Source organism: Nannobrachium achirus (genome assembly GCF_963921795.1).
Source record: "Nannobrachium achirus genome assembly, chromosome: 16".
NCBI lineage: Eukaryota > Metazoa > Chordata > Actinopteri > Myctophiformes > Myctophidae > Nannobrachium > Nannobrachium achirus.
Genome location: NC_137823.1, coordinates 22,444,142 through 22,463,764, shown reverse-complemented (window position 1 = coordinate 22,463,764; position 19,623 = coordinate 22,444,142). Strand labels below are relative to the sequence as shown.

At 42.5% G+C, this 19,623-nt stretch overlaps 1 protein-coding gene across 3 annotated transcripts in view; it reads left to right on the top strand.

Moving 5' to 3' along the window:
* The window catches only part of adgrg6 (adhesion G protein-coupled receptor G6), a 196,172-nt gene that overhangs the window by 8,391 nt on the left and 168,158 nt on the right, over window positions 1–19,623 (top strand). For all 3 annotated transcript variants that reach the window (XM_080744043.1, XM_080744042.1, XM_080744044.1), the window contains exon 2: window positions 17,234–17,328. In XM_080744043.1, the coding sequence (XP_080600169.1) occupies window positions 17,234–17,328 (95 nt within the window). The remainder of the gene's footprint in view (window positions 1–17,233; window positions 17,329–19,623) is intronic.

The window sequence follows — 19,623 nt, the reverse complement described above, 5'->3', positions numbered from 1 at the left end:
AAACGTAGGTTTTTCAAAAAATCTTAGAAGGATTCAAAAGACACTTATAGAATCGGGTCAAAATTCTAATTTCCACGATTTTTCAAAAATAGCAGATCTACAGGCTCGCTGCACGGCAATCGGTGCCACGCTGTGAGCTCGTATATCTGCTATTTTTCAATAGTTAAAGCATAAAATAATGATACACAATAATGTGTACCCGTTCCCGGACAGAGACGATGTTGTTGCCCAGTGCGGCTTTCAACAGACTATTCTGTAGTATCACACAATCCATCATGTTAGCGGCACGTCCGGCTTTTTGATTGACTGGGCTGTAAACTGCATTCCGCGGTCGGTCCGAGGAGGTCCGTGTGGTTTAGTCCATTCATGTCACGCCTTGTTTGCCTTAACCACATCTTTTCAACCCAGATGTTATGTGATAATCGTTCATATCGTCTGGCTACTGTGAGACTACTTGTACTAAGTTATATGTCTAATATGGTGGAGTGATAACATATTATAGATATGGACAAATAACTAATGTTGTTGTGACCGTGAGGTCGCAGTTACTATCAAAACCTCCACCTGCTGTCAGTCAGTCAGTCTGTCTGTCACTCTGTCACACCATGTCACGTCACACTTTTCCCCCTCCTCATATCTCTGTTGCCGTTGACCCTATCCATGCCAAACTTTGCACACACACTCCTTGGCTGCCAAACCACAACCTCCAACCCTCATTTCCCAGGCCGATTCTTGCAAGACACATTGTTGGACACTGCTCCTACAGATTTTCCCCTAAAATCACGCAGAGCGGTACACAGTATCTCTAAAGTCTTGTCATCAACATGGATCTGTCCCATTTCCCATATTCCCTTCTGATTGGCTACCATTGTCTTCTAAAGTTTGTGTATGCTACCTGTCGGTCGCTTATCTCCCTGATGCCACAGATGACTGCTGTGCTGTCACAGGTTGGCCACAGGTTGGACGCCTGGTGAGCTTGTAGATTCGTTATTTGGAAATAACTCTGTAAATATAGCTATTTTGTATTTTTTTTTAATATTCTATACTCTGAGTATGTTGATGAATTGAATGGTCTACTGTTGCTGTACTGTACTTTCGTGCTGTTTATACATTTGTCTGACCGATGAAGAATTCAATCAATCAATCATCCAAAACATACAGTACTGTATAGAATAGGGTTAAAGTGGTTAACCCATTAAAACTGGGAAAGCATCTTTGTCATTTTTGATGTTGTGTGCCGTGCCGGCTATTCAAAAATAGCAGGTGTACAAGCTCACAGTGTGTACCTAGTGATGCGCTGTGAGCTTGCATAGCAGCCACTGATGCTCTATGAGCTTGCATAGCAGCCACTCTTATTTGCTGAAATGCTACGTCTGACCGTGTTGAAAAAGTACTCTAACAAGACCGTGTTGAAAAAGTATACCTCTAACCGTACCGTACCGCAGCAACATTAATGATTTAACTCTGAAACCAATGCATCGGCTAAATCTGTCACTGGCCGCTTGAAGTAAAACACCTCGACAAAAGCGCCTCGATAGGTTGACACCGAATAACCTTTGTTTCTCTTTCATTTCTCGTTGCGGGTTTTGCCGTCACATTCTATTAAAACGGCGGATATGATCTCCCTGTGTCACCGCTCTCTCTTTCCCTCGTTTCTTATCATCTTTGACGTGCTGACAGGCCCCAATATATTTGTTCATCTTTTTAACCAATTTAGGCCTAGAATTAATGAATGCTTTAGCTATTGAAAAATAGCAGATATACAAGCTCACAGCGCGGCACCGAGTGCTGCGCTGCGAGCTTGTAGATCTGCTATTTTTTTTTTAAATAAAAAAATAATATAAATAAATAATAATTTGTAACTCAAATATTTGCTTCTGGGGGGCTCCCTGGAACAACATATTTTGAGATGGGGGTCGGCGGCCAAATACATGTAATTTTGGGGATCCTTGACAAGAAAAAGTTTGAGAACCACTGATTTTAGAAGGATTTAGAAGACATTTATAGAATCTGGTCAAAAATATACAAAGACTTGCACAAACGTTCACGATTATTAAAAAATAGTCTACAAGCGCTGCAAGCTTGTATATCTGCTGTTTTTCAATAGTTAAAGCATAAACTAATGGTTAACGTAAATCTAAAGTGACTCAGATTTGCGTTCCCGGTCTAAAGTGGTTAATCTCATTCGTCAGATCTCATTTTGATGCGAGGGCAGCGCTCTCTCTCTGTCTCTGGCTCGTCAGGAGAAGGCCAACCCGCCAACGTCTCTAATCTTTCTCTCTCTGTCGCGGGGGCTCCTCTTAGGCCACAAAATGTCTGACCGCTCTGAGAGTGGCGGAGGGGTTTTGGCGGCGGGCCGCCATCCATCCGGGATGCCATTCAAATGAATCGCTCCCTTTATTTGCTCCGCGGTCCAGCAGAGCCCTGTTCTCTGACCCTGTCTGTCTCTCCTCTCTCTCTCTCTCTCTCTCTCTCTCTCTCCCATTTACATACTGTACGGCGTTGCCAGATTCTGTGAGAGAAGTAAGCGACCAGTTAGTTCAAGGACAAGAAGCGCAAAAGAAGCAATATTAACCATACTAGTAAGATGCCCCAAATAAGGGCAAGGTCGCGATCTCCATATATGGGCATAACATCTCCATATATGGGCATAAAAGGGACAAGGACTGAATTCATTTGAAAGTGTGACTTTCGCAGCAACCACGCTGGTTATCATGAGACTGATAGGGCTGTAATCTAACCCTGTTTTAGGAATTCGAACTTTGGGGGGGATTTTCCGAACGGACCATCGAACCTTCGATTTTTAAATAAAAACCGAACAATCGGACCATCGAACGTACTATACCTTTAACCAGTTAAAACAGTGTAGGAAATGTGTTAAATGCGCTGTTTTATCCATTGAAAACGCGTTGATGCGTGGCCGCGTTACCACGTATAGGCTAACACTTGGAAAATCCAATCCAATCGGAGTTGCACGGATGATGATTAGACTATGTGACTGCGTCGGAACGCGTCGCGTTCGGGCTGATTGGCTGAACTGAACTCGATGTAACAACCCCAGAAATCGCACTATGGATCCTTGGGGTTTGCAATGAAATCCATCTTTGCTCAGGCTTAGGAGAAAGGCTGTTTAATCTTTGGGTGGATGGATGGGTGTTCACTGTTCGGAGCAGAAACAAGTCAGTCTCTGGCCAGCTCTGAGTGCTCTCACTCTCACTGTCATCAAGCGTGTGTCAGCGAGGCTGGTTCGCGGCCCCAACAGGAGCGGAATTGGAGCGGAGGACGGTCCTTGATCGCTCCAAGCTGTTCTGGCGCATTTTAAAACGACTTATTAACAGTCACCATTAACTGTTAGTGTTTACCCGTAGGTCTAACCTATTTCGTATTTGGCTATCTCTATTACTTTGATATTCTGAATAGGCCTATCACATTCTGGTAATTATTTTCCGTGTAAAAAAAGAAAGAAAAAGAAGAAAGAAAGAAAAATGTCCATGACATGAACATATTGGAGAGCCACTGGTTTAAATAATATTTCTCCCAAATAAGCCCAACAATAAGCAACTACACTTTAGAAACAAGACCCCCTCCCCCCAAAAAATGAAACTTTAGAGAAAAAAACAAGCCCAAAGTCGCTTATAATAAGCAGAAATGGCAACCCTGATACTGGACTCTGCACAGAGCTTGGTGTTGGGGGGGTTGAGGGAGAAGAGGACAAATATCTGGACAAAGAAGCGAGTTTTGTTTTAATGTCAAGAACTGCGTGGATTCTGTGCATGTATAAATGGATAAGACGGAGCAGATTAATTGAGCAGTGTTCTCTGTGTGTGTGCGTGTGCGTGTGCGTATGCGTGTGCGTGTGTGCGCGTGCGTGCAAGTGTGTGGCAGCTGCTGTAATCATCTATCATAAATATTTAAATTCTTGCTTCCATTGTGTGTGTGTGTGTGTGTGTGTGTGTGTGTGTGTGTGTGTGTGTGTGTGTGTGTGTGTGTGTGTGTGTGTGTGTGTGTGTGTGTGTGTGTGTGTGTGTGTGTGCGTGCGTGCGTGCGCACCACAGGGTTCTCAGTGTGGGAGAGGAAGGGGGCACTCAGTATATTTGTACAGTGAGATGAAGGAGGAGGAAGTTGGTGTTCATTAAAAGTTGGACGCCGACCCTCTCAGGTCTCTCTGGGCTCTAATCACTTTAAGCCCTGTTTCAAAGATCCAAACGGTGTGGACTTTGTGGGGATCCACATAGGGGTGGGCGATATGGAAAAATACAATATCACGATATTTCCCCAAGCTGTATCACGATACACGATTTTATCACGATTCTTTTTCATGTTGGTTTTTATGGTTATTTTTCAAGTTACTTGACAAAAACTAGACTCTCTGGGTTCCTTTTGGGAGGTCTAAATTGAACTCTACAAGTATGTAACTCTGACAGTATACAAATGAAACCAAATGGATGGACCCTTACGGGTCCATTTGGTTTCATTTGTATACTGTCAGAGTTAAGTGGAGACCTTGACATTTTGAAGTTTGAGAACTACTGATTTAGACCAAAATCCAGGTTTAAATTGATTTCTGCAATGAATCTCTGTATTAACAATTGAACGGGATTTTGTATAAGGCTCCCTCGATTGTATCACAATATATACGATACCTTTGGGTGTATCGTGGAGACATTGTATCGTCTCAACGATAATTATCACCATGCATATCGCCCACCCCTAGATCCACATGGGAACGGCGTGGCTCCCATGTGGGCCTCGGATCTCACGTGGGCCAGCCTGGTCGTCTGTGTCACAGCTATGACACCATATGACTGCAAATAAGGTTTTCAGCTCGATCACAGACGCATTGACAATCTTACATACTATTTAGTATTGATTTAGTATTTTGATTATTAGAGATTTCATGGGTGGGACGTAAAATGTCCACCTGACCAACTCTGGAATGACTGTTATGTCATTGCCCCTGTTGCATTGAAAGACATGCAGTGGATGTTAACTCATACAGGGCCAGATTTCCAAAATATGAATATGAATGTGCGCTTATAACGCCAGGAAATAGCTATTTTGTATCCCCCCAGACCACCTTAACCAGACCACCTTAACGAATGCACGTTCATCATACCATACCACCAGATGACCACTAGAGACCACCATACACCATACACTGACATGGTCCCATGTTAAGCCTGTTTAAATCCACATAACAGGATGAGACGCTGACTTGGTCCTCATTGACTTAACATGGACGGGCCGCCGGTCACCATTTCAGCTCAATACTGTTCAATTCGTGCTTGATCGTCTCAAACCACCATTGGTATGGGCATCGGGACGTATATAGATGCCACACAGAAAGTTTCAGAATCAAAATCCGACCTAGTGAAGCTACGTGAGGGTCGGATGGTTGCATTGAGGCTAACGCTAGCAGAGGCCTGTTGTCAACAGGAAGCCCTGGTTTAAAGGTGACGTCATAATCGTATCCTTTTTTTTCACGGTTTACGTGTGGACATTAGCTGAGGTAAGCTAACCATTTCGCTCCGTCTATAAACACATATTAAAATCTTAAACAATGCTTTTATATAAAAGTCGCTCCGAGTCGCTCGGCACCAAACGCCATAGTGAACTAGTCGCTCGTAAAGTCGCCCGGCGCTAACTGAGTTAAAGAGGCAGGGTCTGAAATTTCTAAATTTGATTTCTACACAGAGAGGGCAATTCTTTCAACATAAGATGCTGCGTTCAAGTTCAGGAGAGTTTGGACTGCAATTCTCTTGAATGCTGTCTTCAGGTATGGCATGGGAATTTGCCTTTCGAGCCCCCTTTGATGTCTATGTGTGCATACATTCAGGTGCTGGATGCATTATGTGGCTGTAGCCTGGTGTATGTTTGCTACCTGCTTGTGCACTGTGACTGTACACGGCATGTAGGCTAGAGTATAGATAGAATATAGATTTACTGAGTTGTGTTTTATTGCTTCTTTTGAATTGAGCAGCTATACTGTCCTCGAGAGTGAGGTCCTATTGTACCAGTAAGATGTACAGTATCATACAGCATTTCTGGACCAGTGTCACGACTCGAGACACACTTCTTTACATCTACAGCATTTTGGGGCATGACCACCTCCAGACTGTTAGAGTGGAACTCCAACTGAACTACCCGGACCACCGGTTGAAAACCACTGCACTAGGAAAACTAAACAGGATGAAATGGAATTCCACTGGTTGACGACACGGCATAGGTTTCCCCAAGGGGCTCTGGTGTGTTGTGTGGCAGACAGACAGTGTTATATTATGTATTGGCTGTATAACAGCCTTCCTGATTACAGTGGGAGCGAACTCACACTCATTAACTATAGACCAGTCTTGTCGCATTTCCTCCTCCACACACACACACACACACACACACACACACACACACGCACACGCACACACACACACACACACACACAATGACGAGTGAACTCAGGTGTCAGCCTTGTGCGATAAGCTTCCTACAGGTATGTGTTTATGTACAAGTCTGCGTGCCAGTGTGTGTCTGTGTGTCTGTGTGTCTGTGTGTGTGTGTGTGTGTGTGTGTGTGTGTGTGTGTGTGTGTGTGTGTGTGTGTGTGTGTGTGTGTGTGTGTGTCTGTCTGTGTGTGTGTGTGGCGTTGTGCATGCACGAAAGACAAGGCTGAGCTCAGGTGCTAGTCTGACAATAGCTGTGTGTGTGTGTGTGTGTGTGTGTGTGTGTGTGTGTGTGTGTGTGTGTGTGTGCGCGTGTGCGTGTGTGTATGTGCGTATGCATGCGTGCGTGCGTGCGTGCGTCTGTGTGTGAGTGAGATATTGATGAATGGGCATTAGCCCGGACAGAGACAAGGGCTAAATAAAATATGAGTGGCGGTTCAGGAGGGACCAAGGTCTTTGTTTTTAAGAAACTTTGGTAGCACTTTATAATAACTATACACTATAAAGCATTAGTTAAGCATTAGTAACTAATGAATTCATCATGAATTCATCATTAGTAAGGCATCATTTATACATTAACTGAACATTAGTTAACACAGTAGTTAAGCATTAGTAACTACTGAATTCATCATGAGTTCATACTTTATTAATCATGAATTCATCATTAGTAAGGCATTATTTATACATTTACTGTACATTAGTAAACACAGTAGTAAACACAGTAGTTAAGCATTAGTAACTGCTGAATTCATCATGAGTTCATACTTTATTAATCATGAATTCATCATCAATTAATGATTTATTAAGGTAGTTACTACTCGTTAGTTAAGTATGTTCCGTGAGCCCATCTAAAGTGAGGACTATTCATGCCTTATAAAGCATTTATAAATGAGATAGAAGCAGTGATGTAGAAAATGACCGTATTTATTACAAAAGCGGACACCTGAAACAACATAGTAATAATAAAACAAAACATTCATGATTAATAAGCATTAGTAACTGCTGAATTCATCATGAGTTCATACTTTATTAATCATGAATTCATCATCAATTAATGATTTATTAAGGTAGTTACTACTCGTTAGTTAAGTATGTTCCATGAGCCCATCTAAAGTGAGGACTATTCATGCCTTATAAAGCATTTATAAATGAGATAGAAGCAGTGATGTAGAAAATGACCGTATTTCTAGGTTCGTGAGGAGGTGACTAAAAGAATAGACCAGAGACAAGAGCTTAAATGTGAATAATAAAGACGTCAAGTTTACTGAATGAAATAATGAAGCAAAAATAGTATGCATACAATAAACTATTTACAATGATGGAGGTAGACAAAATTCTCAAAAACCATTCAACACCTTTCTTTTTTAGAGCAGGTTCTTAGGCCAGTTTTTCTATTTAGTTTACCAACTAAATATTTAATCCAGTTAATTCAAACTAAAGATAGTTTTCTATTTAGGACCGGTCAATCTTTATTATATTTTCAGCCTATTTAAACAGGTAAGACCTATTTATTTGAACTATTTTCAGCAGGTTAAGTATGCTTTCAAAATAAAACGTGCAGGCAAGTACCTTTAAACTCCCCTTTAACTCATTAAAAGCCAAACGCGCGATGTCGCGCGAAAAGTACTCGAGTACTTATAGTGCCGAATGCGCGATGTCGCGCGAAAAGTAATATATTACTGTAACGGCGAGTATAAATACCGAGTATATGGCGGAAGCTCCGGAGGCGAAAATCGTCGCTGATTTGTCATCATCACGGCTCCACCAGCACAAAATAGTCATCCCATAACATTGAGGTGGACGGGGGATCTCATCTTAAATGTCCATTATCTCAAAACTACACTTTAGAAGCGAAGATGGAGGCAGATGCTCGCTTATATAACACATATATAAAAGCTCCAATGCAATCCAGCATGGCACCACGTAAACAACGATCGATTCCGGCGCACGACCCGATGACGTCAGACCGGAAGTGATCACGCTGTGCACTTTCTGGCCTTCAAAATAAGAGAGTGCAAGTGGATGGAGCCTGCGTGAGGCACTCTGGACATCATTGCGACCGAAAGTCGCGGGCGCAAAATGAGTTAACCTTAATATGACCTTTAAGTTCAACCTTTACAAAAAATAATAAAATAAAATATCAAAAACAATCAATTATCAAAAATAGTGCAATATCAATTTTAGTAACAAAACAGTGCAATATTGTCAATATCTAACTTCCAAATGAAATGTCACTGTCTTTTCCTCTTCCTTAGATCTGTGTTCAGTTAACTCAGTGGATGATCAAAACAGTTCAGTTGCTCGGTCCAAAGTCTCAGTTCAAAAATATTAGTTAGTCAGAGTTCTGTTCAAAGTCAAATCTCAGTTCCAAAAAATAGTCAGTCAGAGCTCTGTTCAAGTCACTTGGTCAAACCATGCAGTTGGTCCAATAGATGTTTTCTGTAGATTCAGTTCCTGGGTCTCCAATAGCTTGCCATCCGATGTCTGTGTGTTGCCTCACATGGAGAGGAACCCACTCAGTTCAAAACTATCTCTCCTGTCTTTCTTCAGCTGCTGGTCAGGCTTGTTGATGAGCAGCAGCCAGTTAGCTTAGCTGTTAGCCACAAAGTTCGTTTTTGCTGACTGAAGCACTGGATTCTGTTGGCTCAAACTCCTGCTAACTTGGCTAGGCCTTTAAACACTCATATTGTACAAAAATAACACTTAAACTCTCAAAAATAAATGCTCAAAACTGTCTTTTGTCTGACGTTTTTTCTCTCTGTTCACTCACTGTTCTGTTGATCATACACTCTGTCTGTATCAGGAAGAGACTCTTAAAGGGGCAGTGCTCATTTTATAGTGGAGTGCACTTAAAGGGATTTGTTCAAAGCCCGATTTTTTAACCTCACATATAAAATGTTTTTGGCACATTTTACACAATACAGCATGAGTTTTCAACCTTTTTAAGCATATTTATTACTGTAGATGAACCAACTGTTTATTGTTGTTTTAAGCAAAATCATATGATGCAATGAATTAACCATGAGTTATTTAAACCAGTATGCATAACCAGGTAGTCATTTATTTGACTTTTTATCACCATATAATTGACCCTTATTTGGAACCTGGGTTATATAATGTACAGTAAATGTATAAATAATGCCTTACTAAAGTATGAACTCATGATGAATTCAGTAGTTACTAATGCTTAACTACTGTGTTTACTAATGTCCAGTTAATGTATAAATAATGCCTTACTAATGATGAATTCATGATTAATAAACTATGAACTCATGATGAATTCATGATGAATTCATTACTTACTAATGCTTAACTAATGCTTTATAGTGTATAGTTATTATAAAGTGCTACCGAAACGGTATATACAGTAGACATCCTCTCCTCCCTGTCCTTTACTCTGTCCGTCTGTCTGATGAACCAGCTGAATGACAGTGCAGTCTAGAAAAGTTGTAAGCAGGCGCTTGGGTGGTGCAGTGGTAAAAGTAGCGCCTATGGCAGGCATTGACACTAAGGCTTGCCCCACCTGCCCCCGGCAGGTAAATACAACTTTCGGGTAAGTGAAGTTTGCTTTCATGTTGCTCGACCGGGCACACAACACAAGATAACTGTCTAAACACAATGTGGAATGTAAAATAAGAGCACTGTTTACCTATAATGTGCTGTTTTTACACTTAAAAATATAAAATAACCTGTAATACCACAGACATATTCAATCATAGCCCAGAAGAAATAAGTGTTAAATTGAGCTGTAATTAAAATCATGCCCAAAGGTGGGCATGACCTTTTGGCAAGTAGAACATGACCTGTACTTGCCTGACTGTCAAGTGCCTCTGAGACCTTAGTGTCAACCCCTGCCTGTGGGTTCGAATCCACCGCGGTGCATCTCGGCTTTGTCGAGTGTCTACCAAAACACCATGGGCCCGTGTTGGGGCGGTGGAGAGGGCTGCGACGCGTTGTGAGCTTGGGGGTCGGCTATTTTCGGTGCTTGATACTGTACCACACTGATCTAATCATTATCATGTCAATACTGGAGATCTGGTGTAATGGCATGGATTTCTACACAGAGAGGGCAATTCATTCAACATAAGATGCTGCATTCAAGTTCAGGAGAGTTTGGACAAGGCAATTCTCGTGAATGCTGCCTTGAATGCTGCCTTCAGGTGTGGCATGGAATGAGGGCATTTGCATTTCTTTCACCATAGTAAAAACTGCATTTTGGGTCTGGAGAGGGCACTTTTTACAGACGGATAAAAGGGCAGGGACTCTCAAGACCCCTTTGATGACTATGTGTGCACGTGCCTGGCTGATTGTTCAGAATCAAGCATTCCAACCAAGCCGTGTGATAAATGGAATTAAAAAGCCTGTGTGAAGGCTCTCAAAGCCTGTGTGAAGGCTCTCATTGGCGGTTCCATTGTGCCCCTGAAGGCAAACAGCAATGTGATTGGCTCTCCAGAGGACAAGGTTCTCCCAGTGCTGACTACAGAGATACAAGCCTTCAGACTTTAGTGCTTTATTGACCATGCACGCACGCACGCGCGCACGCACGCACGCACGCACGCACGCACGCACACACACACACACACACACACACACACACACACACCATCTCTACAGGTGCATATTATTTCACCAAGGCTACACAATTCCAAGGTTTGGGTCTGTTGCTTGCTACTGTATGTGTTTAAATCAAAGTCCTTCATAACTTGGCATCTTTTAGCCAGTCCTCTCCAATGGCCTTCTCTCTCTCTCTCTCTCTCTCTCTCTCTCTCTCTCTCTCTCTCTCTCTCTCTCTCTCTGCTCCAGTGTTTATTCACAGCAGCAATAAGACGTTTCAAAACCTCGCAGCCTTCTCCTCCAGTGTGTGAAAGAGAGTTTAAGGATCAAAATGTGCACACCGGTAACTAATTGATTTTTCGCAAGGTCTTTCAAAGTGTCTTTGGGAGCTAGCTAGTGTATGTACAGGCGTAATCAAAGTGTGCGTGTGTGTGTGCATGTGTGCGTGCGCGCGCGCGTGTGTGTGTGTGTGCGTGTGCGTGTGTGGTAGAGCATGTGACTACGTATAAAGAGAAAAGAGCACAATTACACATTTGGAAACACCTGTCAAACACCTGTCACTGCTCTCATCATGAGCGACTCCCCCATCTTCACCAACAGCAGTCTTAATTGAGTGATGGTGCTCAAAAGAATTATGCAAATAAACAGCTTAAATGTGGCCAAAGTGGGGAAAAAATAAGTCTAATCACTCCCTTCATGTGCCAATGTCAGATATCTTTGTCAGGGCAGAAACCTCTTATCTCTGTATTGTTGGTGGTTTTTTTTCGTAAATCAACACCCTACTTGAACATATAGCAGTGGTCTTCAACGTTTTCAGGCCAAGGACCCCTTAGTTTGCCGAAAATAGCTGATGTACAAGCTCACAACGCCACACAGCGCGAGGCGTTGTGAGCTTGTAGATGTGCTATTTTTGGCTTAAGTTCTCAGAATATGGACGCTAGGGTTCAAGTGGAAAGAAAAAAAAGGTTTCTATCACTCAAGGATTTGGAGGACCCCCTGTAGTAACTCTGAGGACCCCCTAGGGGTCCCGGACCCCATGTTGATCATATAGATCAATAATAGTAGTCCCTACTTGATCATATAGTACAGCCTCACACAAAAGTATCAAAAGTAGCAGATCTACAAGCTTGAAACGTGACGCACAGCAACACAAGTCGAGCTTGTCGATCTTGCTTTTGCTACTTCAGAATTTGAGAGACGGAAGGACAGAGGTTTTAGTATAGGATTCTAGCAGGATAGCAGGACTGTCTGTGAGTGTTGCTACTTTCTGTATTGTACAGTATGTGTGTATGTGTGCCTGTTCCAATGACGAAGAGGGTTTTTCCTGTGCTTTTAGTGCACTCCTGGGCTGGCTGCAACAGCTGAACCTAATCATGCAATAGCAGTGGTTCCCAAACTTTTCAGGTCGAGAGACTCGAGACCCAAAAGAGAGATTAGATGTTTGCCTGGGGGGGCCAATGGTGTGGCTTGCTGTAGTGTGCGCACAGTGCGTGCGCGTGTGTTTGGTGCATTGTGATGTGCTGGTATTACAATCCGGCACACAGAGGTCCAGTGGTATATGTGGCAGCGCTGTGGCCTTTGTGGTGTCATAAAAGAGGCATTTATTCCATTACTGTCTCCTCTCACTCTCTCATCCATCAGAGCTGAAGAGCTCTGGGGGGTGTTTGGTGTCATCAGGGAGCGAACGCTTGTCGTCAGTGGTGCTGGAAAAAGTTCTAAATTTTTTAACTTTTTAAAAAAAAAAAAACTTCAATTCTGCAATGTAGAAATACTCTGTTACAAGTAAGTCCGGAATTCAAAATGTACTTGGGTAAAAGTACAAAAGTGTTGGAATCAAAATATGCTTAAAGTGCCAAAAGTAAAAGTACAACATGTTTGAAAATAGCCGATCTACAAGACCACAACGCGATGCGACGCGTTGTGATCGGCTATTTTCAAACAGCCTGGGGGGTATAAAATAGGACTAACATGGTTTCTGTAAGTTTTATAATATTATAATGTATATCTGCAAAGTATTAACTAGTATAACTCAAATTTTCAAATCAAATGTAGTGGAGTAAAAGCACAATATTTGGATCCGAGTTGTGGTGGAGTAGAAGTAAAAGTATTGGAAATTGGAAATATTCAAGCATGTAAAAAAACCTCGAAAGTGTACTTAAAGTGCAGTTCTTGAGTAAATGTACTGTAGTTGCTTTACACCATGCACTGCATAAAAGAAGCATTTATTCCATTGCTGTCTTCTCTCGCTCTCTCATCCATCAGAGCTGAAGAGTGTTTTGTTTGGTCGTGGAGCGACACCCTTGACAGCCATACTGTAAGGTACAACATAGGGCTGTCACGATTATGACGTTTTACATGACGATAGATTTTCACTCAAATAATTGCGATTGCGATTTAAGTGTGTTTTTGTCATTGACAATTGCATTTCTGATTGGCTTTTAAGCTTTCAAGTTGCACGTGGCAGATATGACACATAACATAACTTAAATATACAAAGAAATGACTGACATATTTGACATCTTTATACAAGCTCACAACGCGGCACGTTGTGAGCTTGTAGATCTGCTATGTCCACTATTTTTGAAAATGTTTGAAAATATATGAAAATGTTTCAACATGGAAACAATTGTGACGATTATGACAAAACAATTGCAATTATGTCAAATAATTGCGATTCGACGATTATGTAATAATGGTGAGGTACAACATCTCCTCAAGTAGGAGGTCGTCCCTGTCCGGCAGAAACCTCTTATCTCCATCATTCTAACTTTTTTTGTGTTTTTTTTTCCTTTTTTGTAAATCAACGCCCTACTTGATCATACCACGGCGTCACACGAAAGCATCAAAAGTAGCAGATCCACAAGCTCGAAACATATGGCGCGAAGACGGTGTGTTTTGAGCTTTTGAGTACGTTTATGCAACTTTATATATGCTTTTGAATTTGAATCCTGAAAAGTACAGTAACAGTCGTTGACATATGAGGTTTCCACCCGACAGCAACACAGTGTAGACATCGTGTGCTGTGCTCACACACACACACATGGACTCTGAGATTGATGGTTTCTCTGAAATCCCATCTCCTGGAAATTATTATAGCTCGCAAGGGAGGCTAATTTGGACATCATTCTCCATACAGTGTCTCTCTCTCTCTTCCCCCTCCCTATGTCTCTCTCTCCTAGTTATTTCCTCTCTCTCTCCCCGTCTCCCCTCTCTCTCCTCTCCTTCTCCCCCCCCCCCCCCCCCCCCGCCCCTCCAGTACTACTGTGTTGTGTTCCAGGCACGTGCACACAAAGGGGGCTTGAGCCCCTGCCCTTTTATCCGTCTGTAAAAAGTGCCCTCTCCAGACCATGAATGTAGTTTTTACTATGGTGAAAGAAATGCAAATGCCCTCTTTCCATGCCATACCTGAAGGCAGCATTCAAGAGAATTGCCTTGTCCAAACTCTCCTGAACTTGAATGCAGCATCTTATGTTGTAAGAATTGCCCTCTCTGTGTAGAAATCCGTTACACCACATCTCCAGTATCGACTAGATTATGCTTAGTTCAGTGTGGCATCAAGCACCGAAAATAGCCGACCTGTGAGCTTGGACGTCTGCTATTTTTGATATTTTATTTCACCAAAAGCCCTTTTAGAAATGTCAGCCCCTGCCTCTCTAACATTCTCTGCACGTCCCTGTTGTGTTCTCTAGTGCGTCGCCAGCACGTCTGTGTGCGGCTGTGTTTTGTTATGTCGTTCAGTTTGACACCACTTAGTGTCGACATCACTCAGAGAGATTGCCACCGCTTTGAGTCAGATTAAATATTAAGCGTATTCATTGCCGCTTAGTACATTTTTTACACCGCCGCTGCATTTAAAGCAGCAACTCTTAAGCACGACTGTCTTTTTGTGGTACAAGGCCGGTAAAGCAGGAGAATCTGCGTGCACGGTAAACAGACTGTTATAGTTTCACTCTGGGATCGCACAGACGTATGTGGAACTTGAAGCAGGGAGCAGATGATTAATCTCATTAACTGTTAATTGATCGGACATGCCTGTAAAAGTTAGTTAATAGATCATTATTAACCCATTAAGACGAGTCAACAAATCAGTCTGCAACCTTTGAAATTGGGGTTTAAGTCTGTTGGGTTCAAGTTAACCTTTCCATACTCCTAATGGAGTTCTTGCATTTCTCTATCGAGATATTGAGCCTCTTGGCACTGAGTGTCATATTATTATTTGTGGTGAGGGAGAGAGCACCGTATTGTAGTCTTGGGGATCATTGTACAGCAGGGGTCTTCAATGTTTTCAGGCCAAGGACCCCATAGCTGAGAGAGAGATGAAGCAGGGACCCCCACTACATATTGTATACAATGTTGCAGATTAAAAATGTTCATAGATTTCTTAGACAGCTTATAGAATTGTTTGACAGCACTGTCATCATGTTCAAGGAGTAGGCTAATGTGTGTTTTCAGACATTGAACAAGCTTGAAACGTCAAATACTTTTGTCTGCTCTTCTTTCCCTCTACAAACCTCTTTGCCAACAATAGCAGATCTACAAGTTTACAACGCCTCGCTCTGTGAGGCATTGTAAGCTTGTAGATCGGCTATTGTTGGCTAATGTTCCACTCAGAATACGGATGCCTGGGTTCACATGGTTAATGTAAAAAACATGATCCTATCACAGAAAGATTTGGCGGCCCCCCTGTAGTAACTCTGAGGACCCCCTATAGGGGTCCCGGACCCCTGTTGAAGACCCCTGTTGTACAGGGTCATCTAAAAAAATATATCCAACTAATAAACGACCGAATGTCTGTCTGTCCGATGTATGTCTGATATACATGCATGCTGACATCACTGATACTAAACAGTGCCCAAATTTGGAGATAACTGATGACGTCGCTGATACGTCCATGGGTTCTCCCCACATTCAATCCCTCATATACTGTGCACACCCCATAACCCAAACTGCACATAATTCGGAACACATACTGTATGTTCGAATGGGAAAGGACTATGTATTGTGGAAAATGTCGTACTGTATACGCCTGTATACTGAAATAATCAAGATTAAAACAAAAAAAGGTATGAGATGTTTTACGTTGAAATTTGAAATGAATCTAGACGTTTTCCCGCAATATACTAGTTTGGAGGTATCTCTCATGGACAAATATGGTTTCATGTCTTGAAAATGTCGTTTGCTGAACATCCGGCTTCTTTTTTTACCACCTCAACTTATATACTGTACTTGACTGTCCGCAAACACTAAGAGTGTTATTTAGACAGAAGCAGGTTTGATGTTTGCCTTGTATGCTAGCGTCTTTGAAGCACAAAATTGTGTTCTTTGTCTTTTATTCATGGCATTATTCACTCATGTCGTTTTGTCAAATAGTCCTATACTATACTACAGTATAGGGTTCTCACTGGTGTTCTGCTTCTAAGTCGCTGTTGACTTTACGACTGTAAATATCTTTACACTATGACTATATCGTCTCTGTCGGGTGGAAACCTCATAATTATGTCCAAAACTGTTACTTTTCTGGATTCAAATTCCAAAGCAAAAGCGGCAGATTTACAAGCTCGAAACGCAGCATGAACTGACCACGTTTCGACTTGGTAAATCTGCTACTCTTGCTGTTTCGAGACGCATTTTGAGCCACTTTTCAAGACGCATTTCGAGCTTACGGTTGTGGATCTGCTACTTCTGATGCTTTTATGATGATCTAGTAGAGTGGTTCTCAACCTGTGGATAGGGACCCCCAGGGTCTGATGTGCTTAATCTGTTTTCAACCGTAAACAAACCAGCATAAGATTTAAGTGTATAGAGGGTATCTGCACATTACTAAAGTGACAATTTAAGGACTTTTTAATACATCTGATCTGAAATGTCAAATTAAACATTGGCCAAATTGTCAAATATTAGAGGCTGAAATTGTGAAAATAGCCGATCTACATGCATGCTCACAACGCCTCGCGAACGCTGAGGCTTTGTGAGCATGTAGATCTGATATTTTCACAATAGAACCGTGGTATACTAAATGTAATGCCTGAACTCTTAGTGCTCGTCCCCCAGTTAAAATATGATTATTTTGGGGGTCGCGGACTGAAAAGGTTGAGAACCATTGATCTAGTAATAGGCCTGTGAGGGGAAAAAAAGAAACACTAAAAGTCAGAATACAGAGTTGAGATGTTGCTGCCCAGACAGCGACGATACTGTATGTTCTTGTGTTGTTGACTAATGGCGTGTTTTTCCTTGCGCTTCCTGCAGGGGGTGCTGTAGAGGCGGTGGAGGAGGCGGCTGGAGGCTGAGGCTACATCATGTCCTGCCTGTGGCACTGCTGTGGCTGTCTCTGCACAGGCTAGGTAGGACCACACTGCTTTAGAAAGAAAAATAAGAAGAACCGTCAGTTTAACTGAGTGAGAAATTGAATCAAAAACACAACAGAGTTGCTCCCACAGCTGTCGACGGTCATTGTTATTCATCGATTTCCTGGAGGAAGACGTTCAAACAATAATGAAGCTCTCATTATTTTTCGGATCAGACTGCATGACTTTCCTTACCTTTTAACGTGGACGCGTGCGTGTCCATCGTGCAACAGATCATGCACCACGCACACCACGCGTCTGCACGCCGTTCCAGCTTTCAAAAAAAAAATCTGCTTGGAAATCCGTGCCTCAGTTCTCGAGTTAGCCGCAAACAGGATCAGGAAGTTGTTAATCGGTTATGTCCCGCCAACCAGAAATGTGTTTCCGTATCCGCTTCCGGCGGAAACCCCTGAAGCACTTAGGCACATATTTTTTTCTTTTTCTTTTTTTAATCAAATTAAATAAATGACAATTAGGTTCTCAACTATCAATCATTTATCTGGGGATCCCCTGGCCTCCCGTCAAGGACCCCTAGGGGTCCCTGTACCCCACTTTGAGAACCATTGATCTAATCTAATCTATCTATAAATGCGAGAAGTCTCTGCGTGTGTGTCTGTCTGTCTGTCTGTCTGTCTGTCTGTCTGTCTGTCTGTAATCCGCGTATCTCGAGAACCGTTCGTCCCACCGGCTTCAGATTCGGCACGTGCGTTCCCCGCCGCGGCACGGAGTGCAGTGCCGGGCCTCGACCCGACCCGACGCGCGGTTTTCCGAAACCGGCCCGAAACGTTCGGAATATCCTTATGCGGAGCTGATTGTTGACATCAGGCTGTTCCGGAGGAAATCGGCGCAAGCGCTGACTCATTGTGACATCACTCATAAAAGGCTCTGACATCACGTACGCCACATGAGTCAACAAAAAATCTCTGAATATCTCCATATATAGCATATATGGGCATAACATGGACGCAGAATCACAAAGATCTCCATATACGGGCATAAAGGGACACAGACAGACAGATACAGAGATCTCCATATATGGGCATGAAATGGACGCAAATAGACAGATATCCGCAAATGGCATATATGGGCATAAAATTTACGCAGAATCACAAAGATCTCCATATACGGGCATAAAGGGACACAGACAGACAGATACAGAGATCTCCATATATGGGCATGAAATGGACGCAAATAGACAGATATTTCCATATATGGGCATATATGGGCATAAAATGGACCCAGAACTATATGACAGACAGATACAGATATCTCCATATATGGGCATAAATGGACACAGGCAAACAGATGGTCAAAACGGGTCCTATGACAACAGGTATAATGGGGTTTGCATTAAAGGGCGGGGCATTCATTCCCTATTTACATCGTTCCCGAGTTGGCCAGATCGCCGACTAGACGCAGCTTCTAGTATAATCTAAATAAGATAAGATAAAATAGGATAATCTATATCCGGTCCATGGCTGTAGGCTTAAGGTACAAAACATAGTTAAATAATAATTTTCACCTCTCTCTGTCTGTCAGTATAAGTACTGTACGCCACGATTGCTCAATCCGACCTCCTTCGCGCCTTGTGCGAGGGGTTTCCCCGAGACAGAGTTGTTTGCGCGTCCGTCTATTTGCAAGTTTGTTTGTATGGATTCCTCATGACAAGAGCCAGTAAATAAAAGACAGACGCTTGAGTTATGTGTGTTGTTTTGTCTGCGCTGCGGTGGTGTGTGGTTAATCTAGACGGAGGGAGGAGGAGGGGATGGATGGGCGTTATTGCTTTGCGTCCGAGTGTGTGTGTGTGTGTGTGTGTGTGTGTGTGTGTGTGTGTGTGTGTGTGTGTGTGTGTGTGTGTGTGTGTGTGTGTGTGTGTGTGTGTGTCTTGATTGTCTGTTTTGTCCCGTTTTCCTCGCTGCAAGACAAACCACGGGTCTCCTCCAGTCTCCAGGACATAATGTGAACCATTATTCATTACCGGTGTGTTCAGACATCGTAACCGTTGTCACAGTACAAACCCATTGTCCGTAACAATACACACGGCATTACCGTAACGACACACAGCTGTGAGAGCAACGTGTGTCTTTATTATGCCTTAATGAAACCGTTTTTTTTCTTTCTTCCAGAACTCATTCATATGAAATGTATATACTTAGAGAGCTGAAAGGTGGAGGAAAAAATGTTTCTTTTCATTTTGTTAGATGTGGTTTAAGTTAATTAAGCTTATCAAAGCTTAATTGTGCATTGTAATCAAGGTTATGCTATGTATTTAGTAGTAGTAGATGGACATTT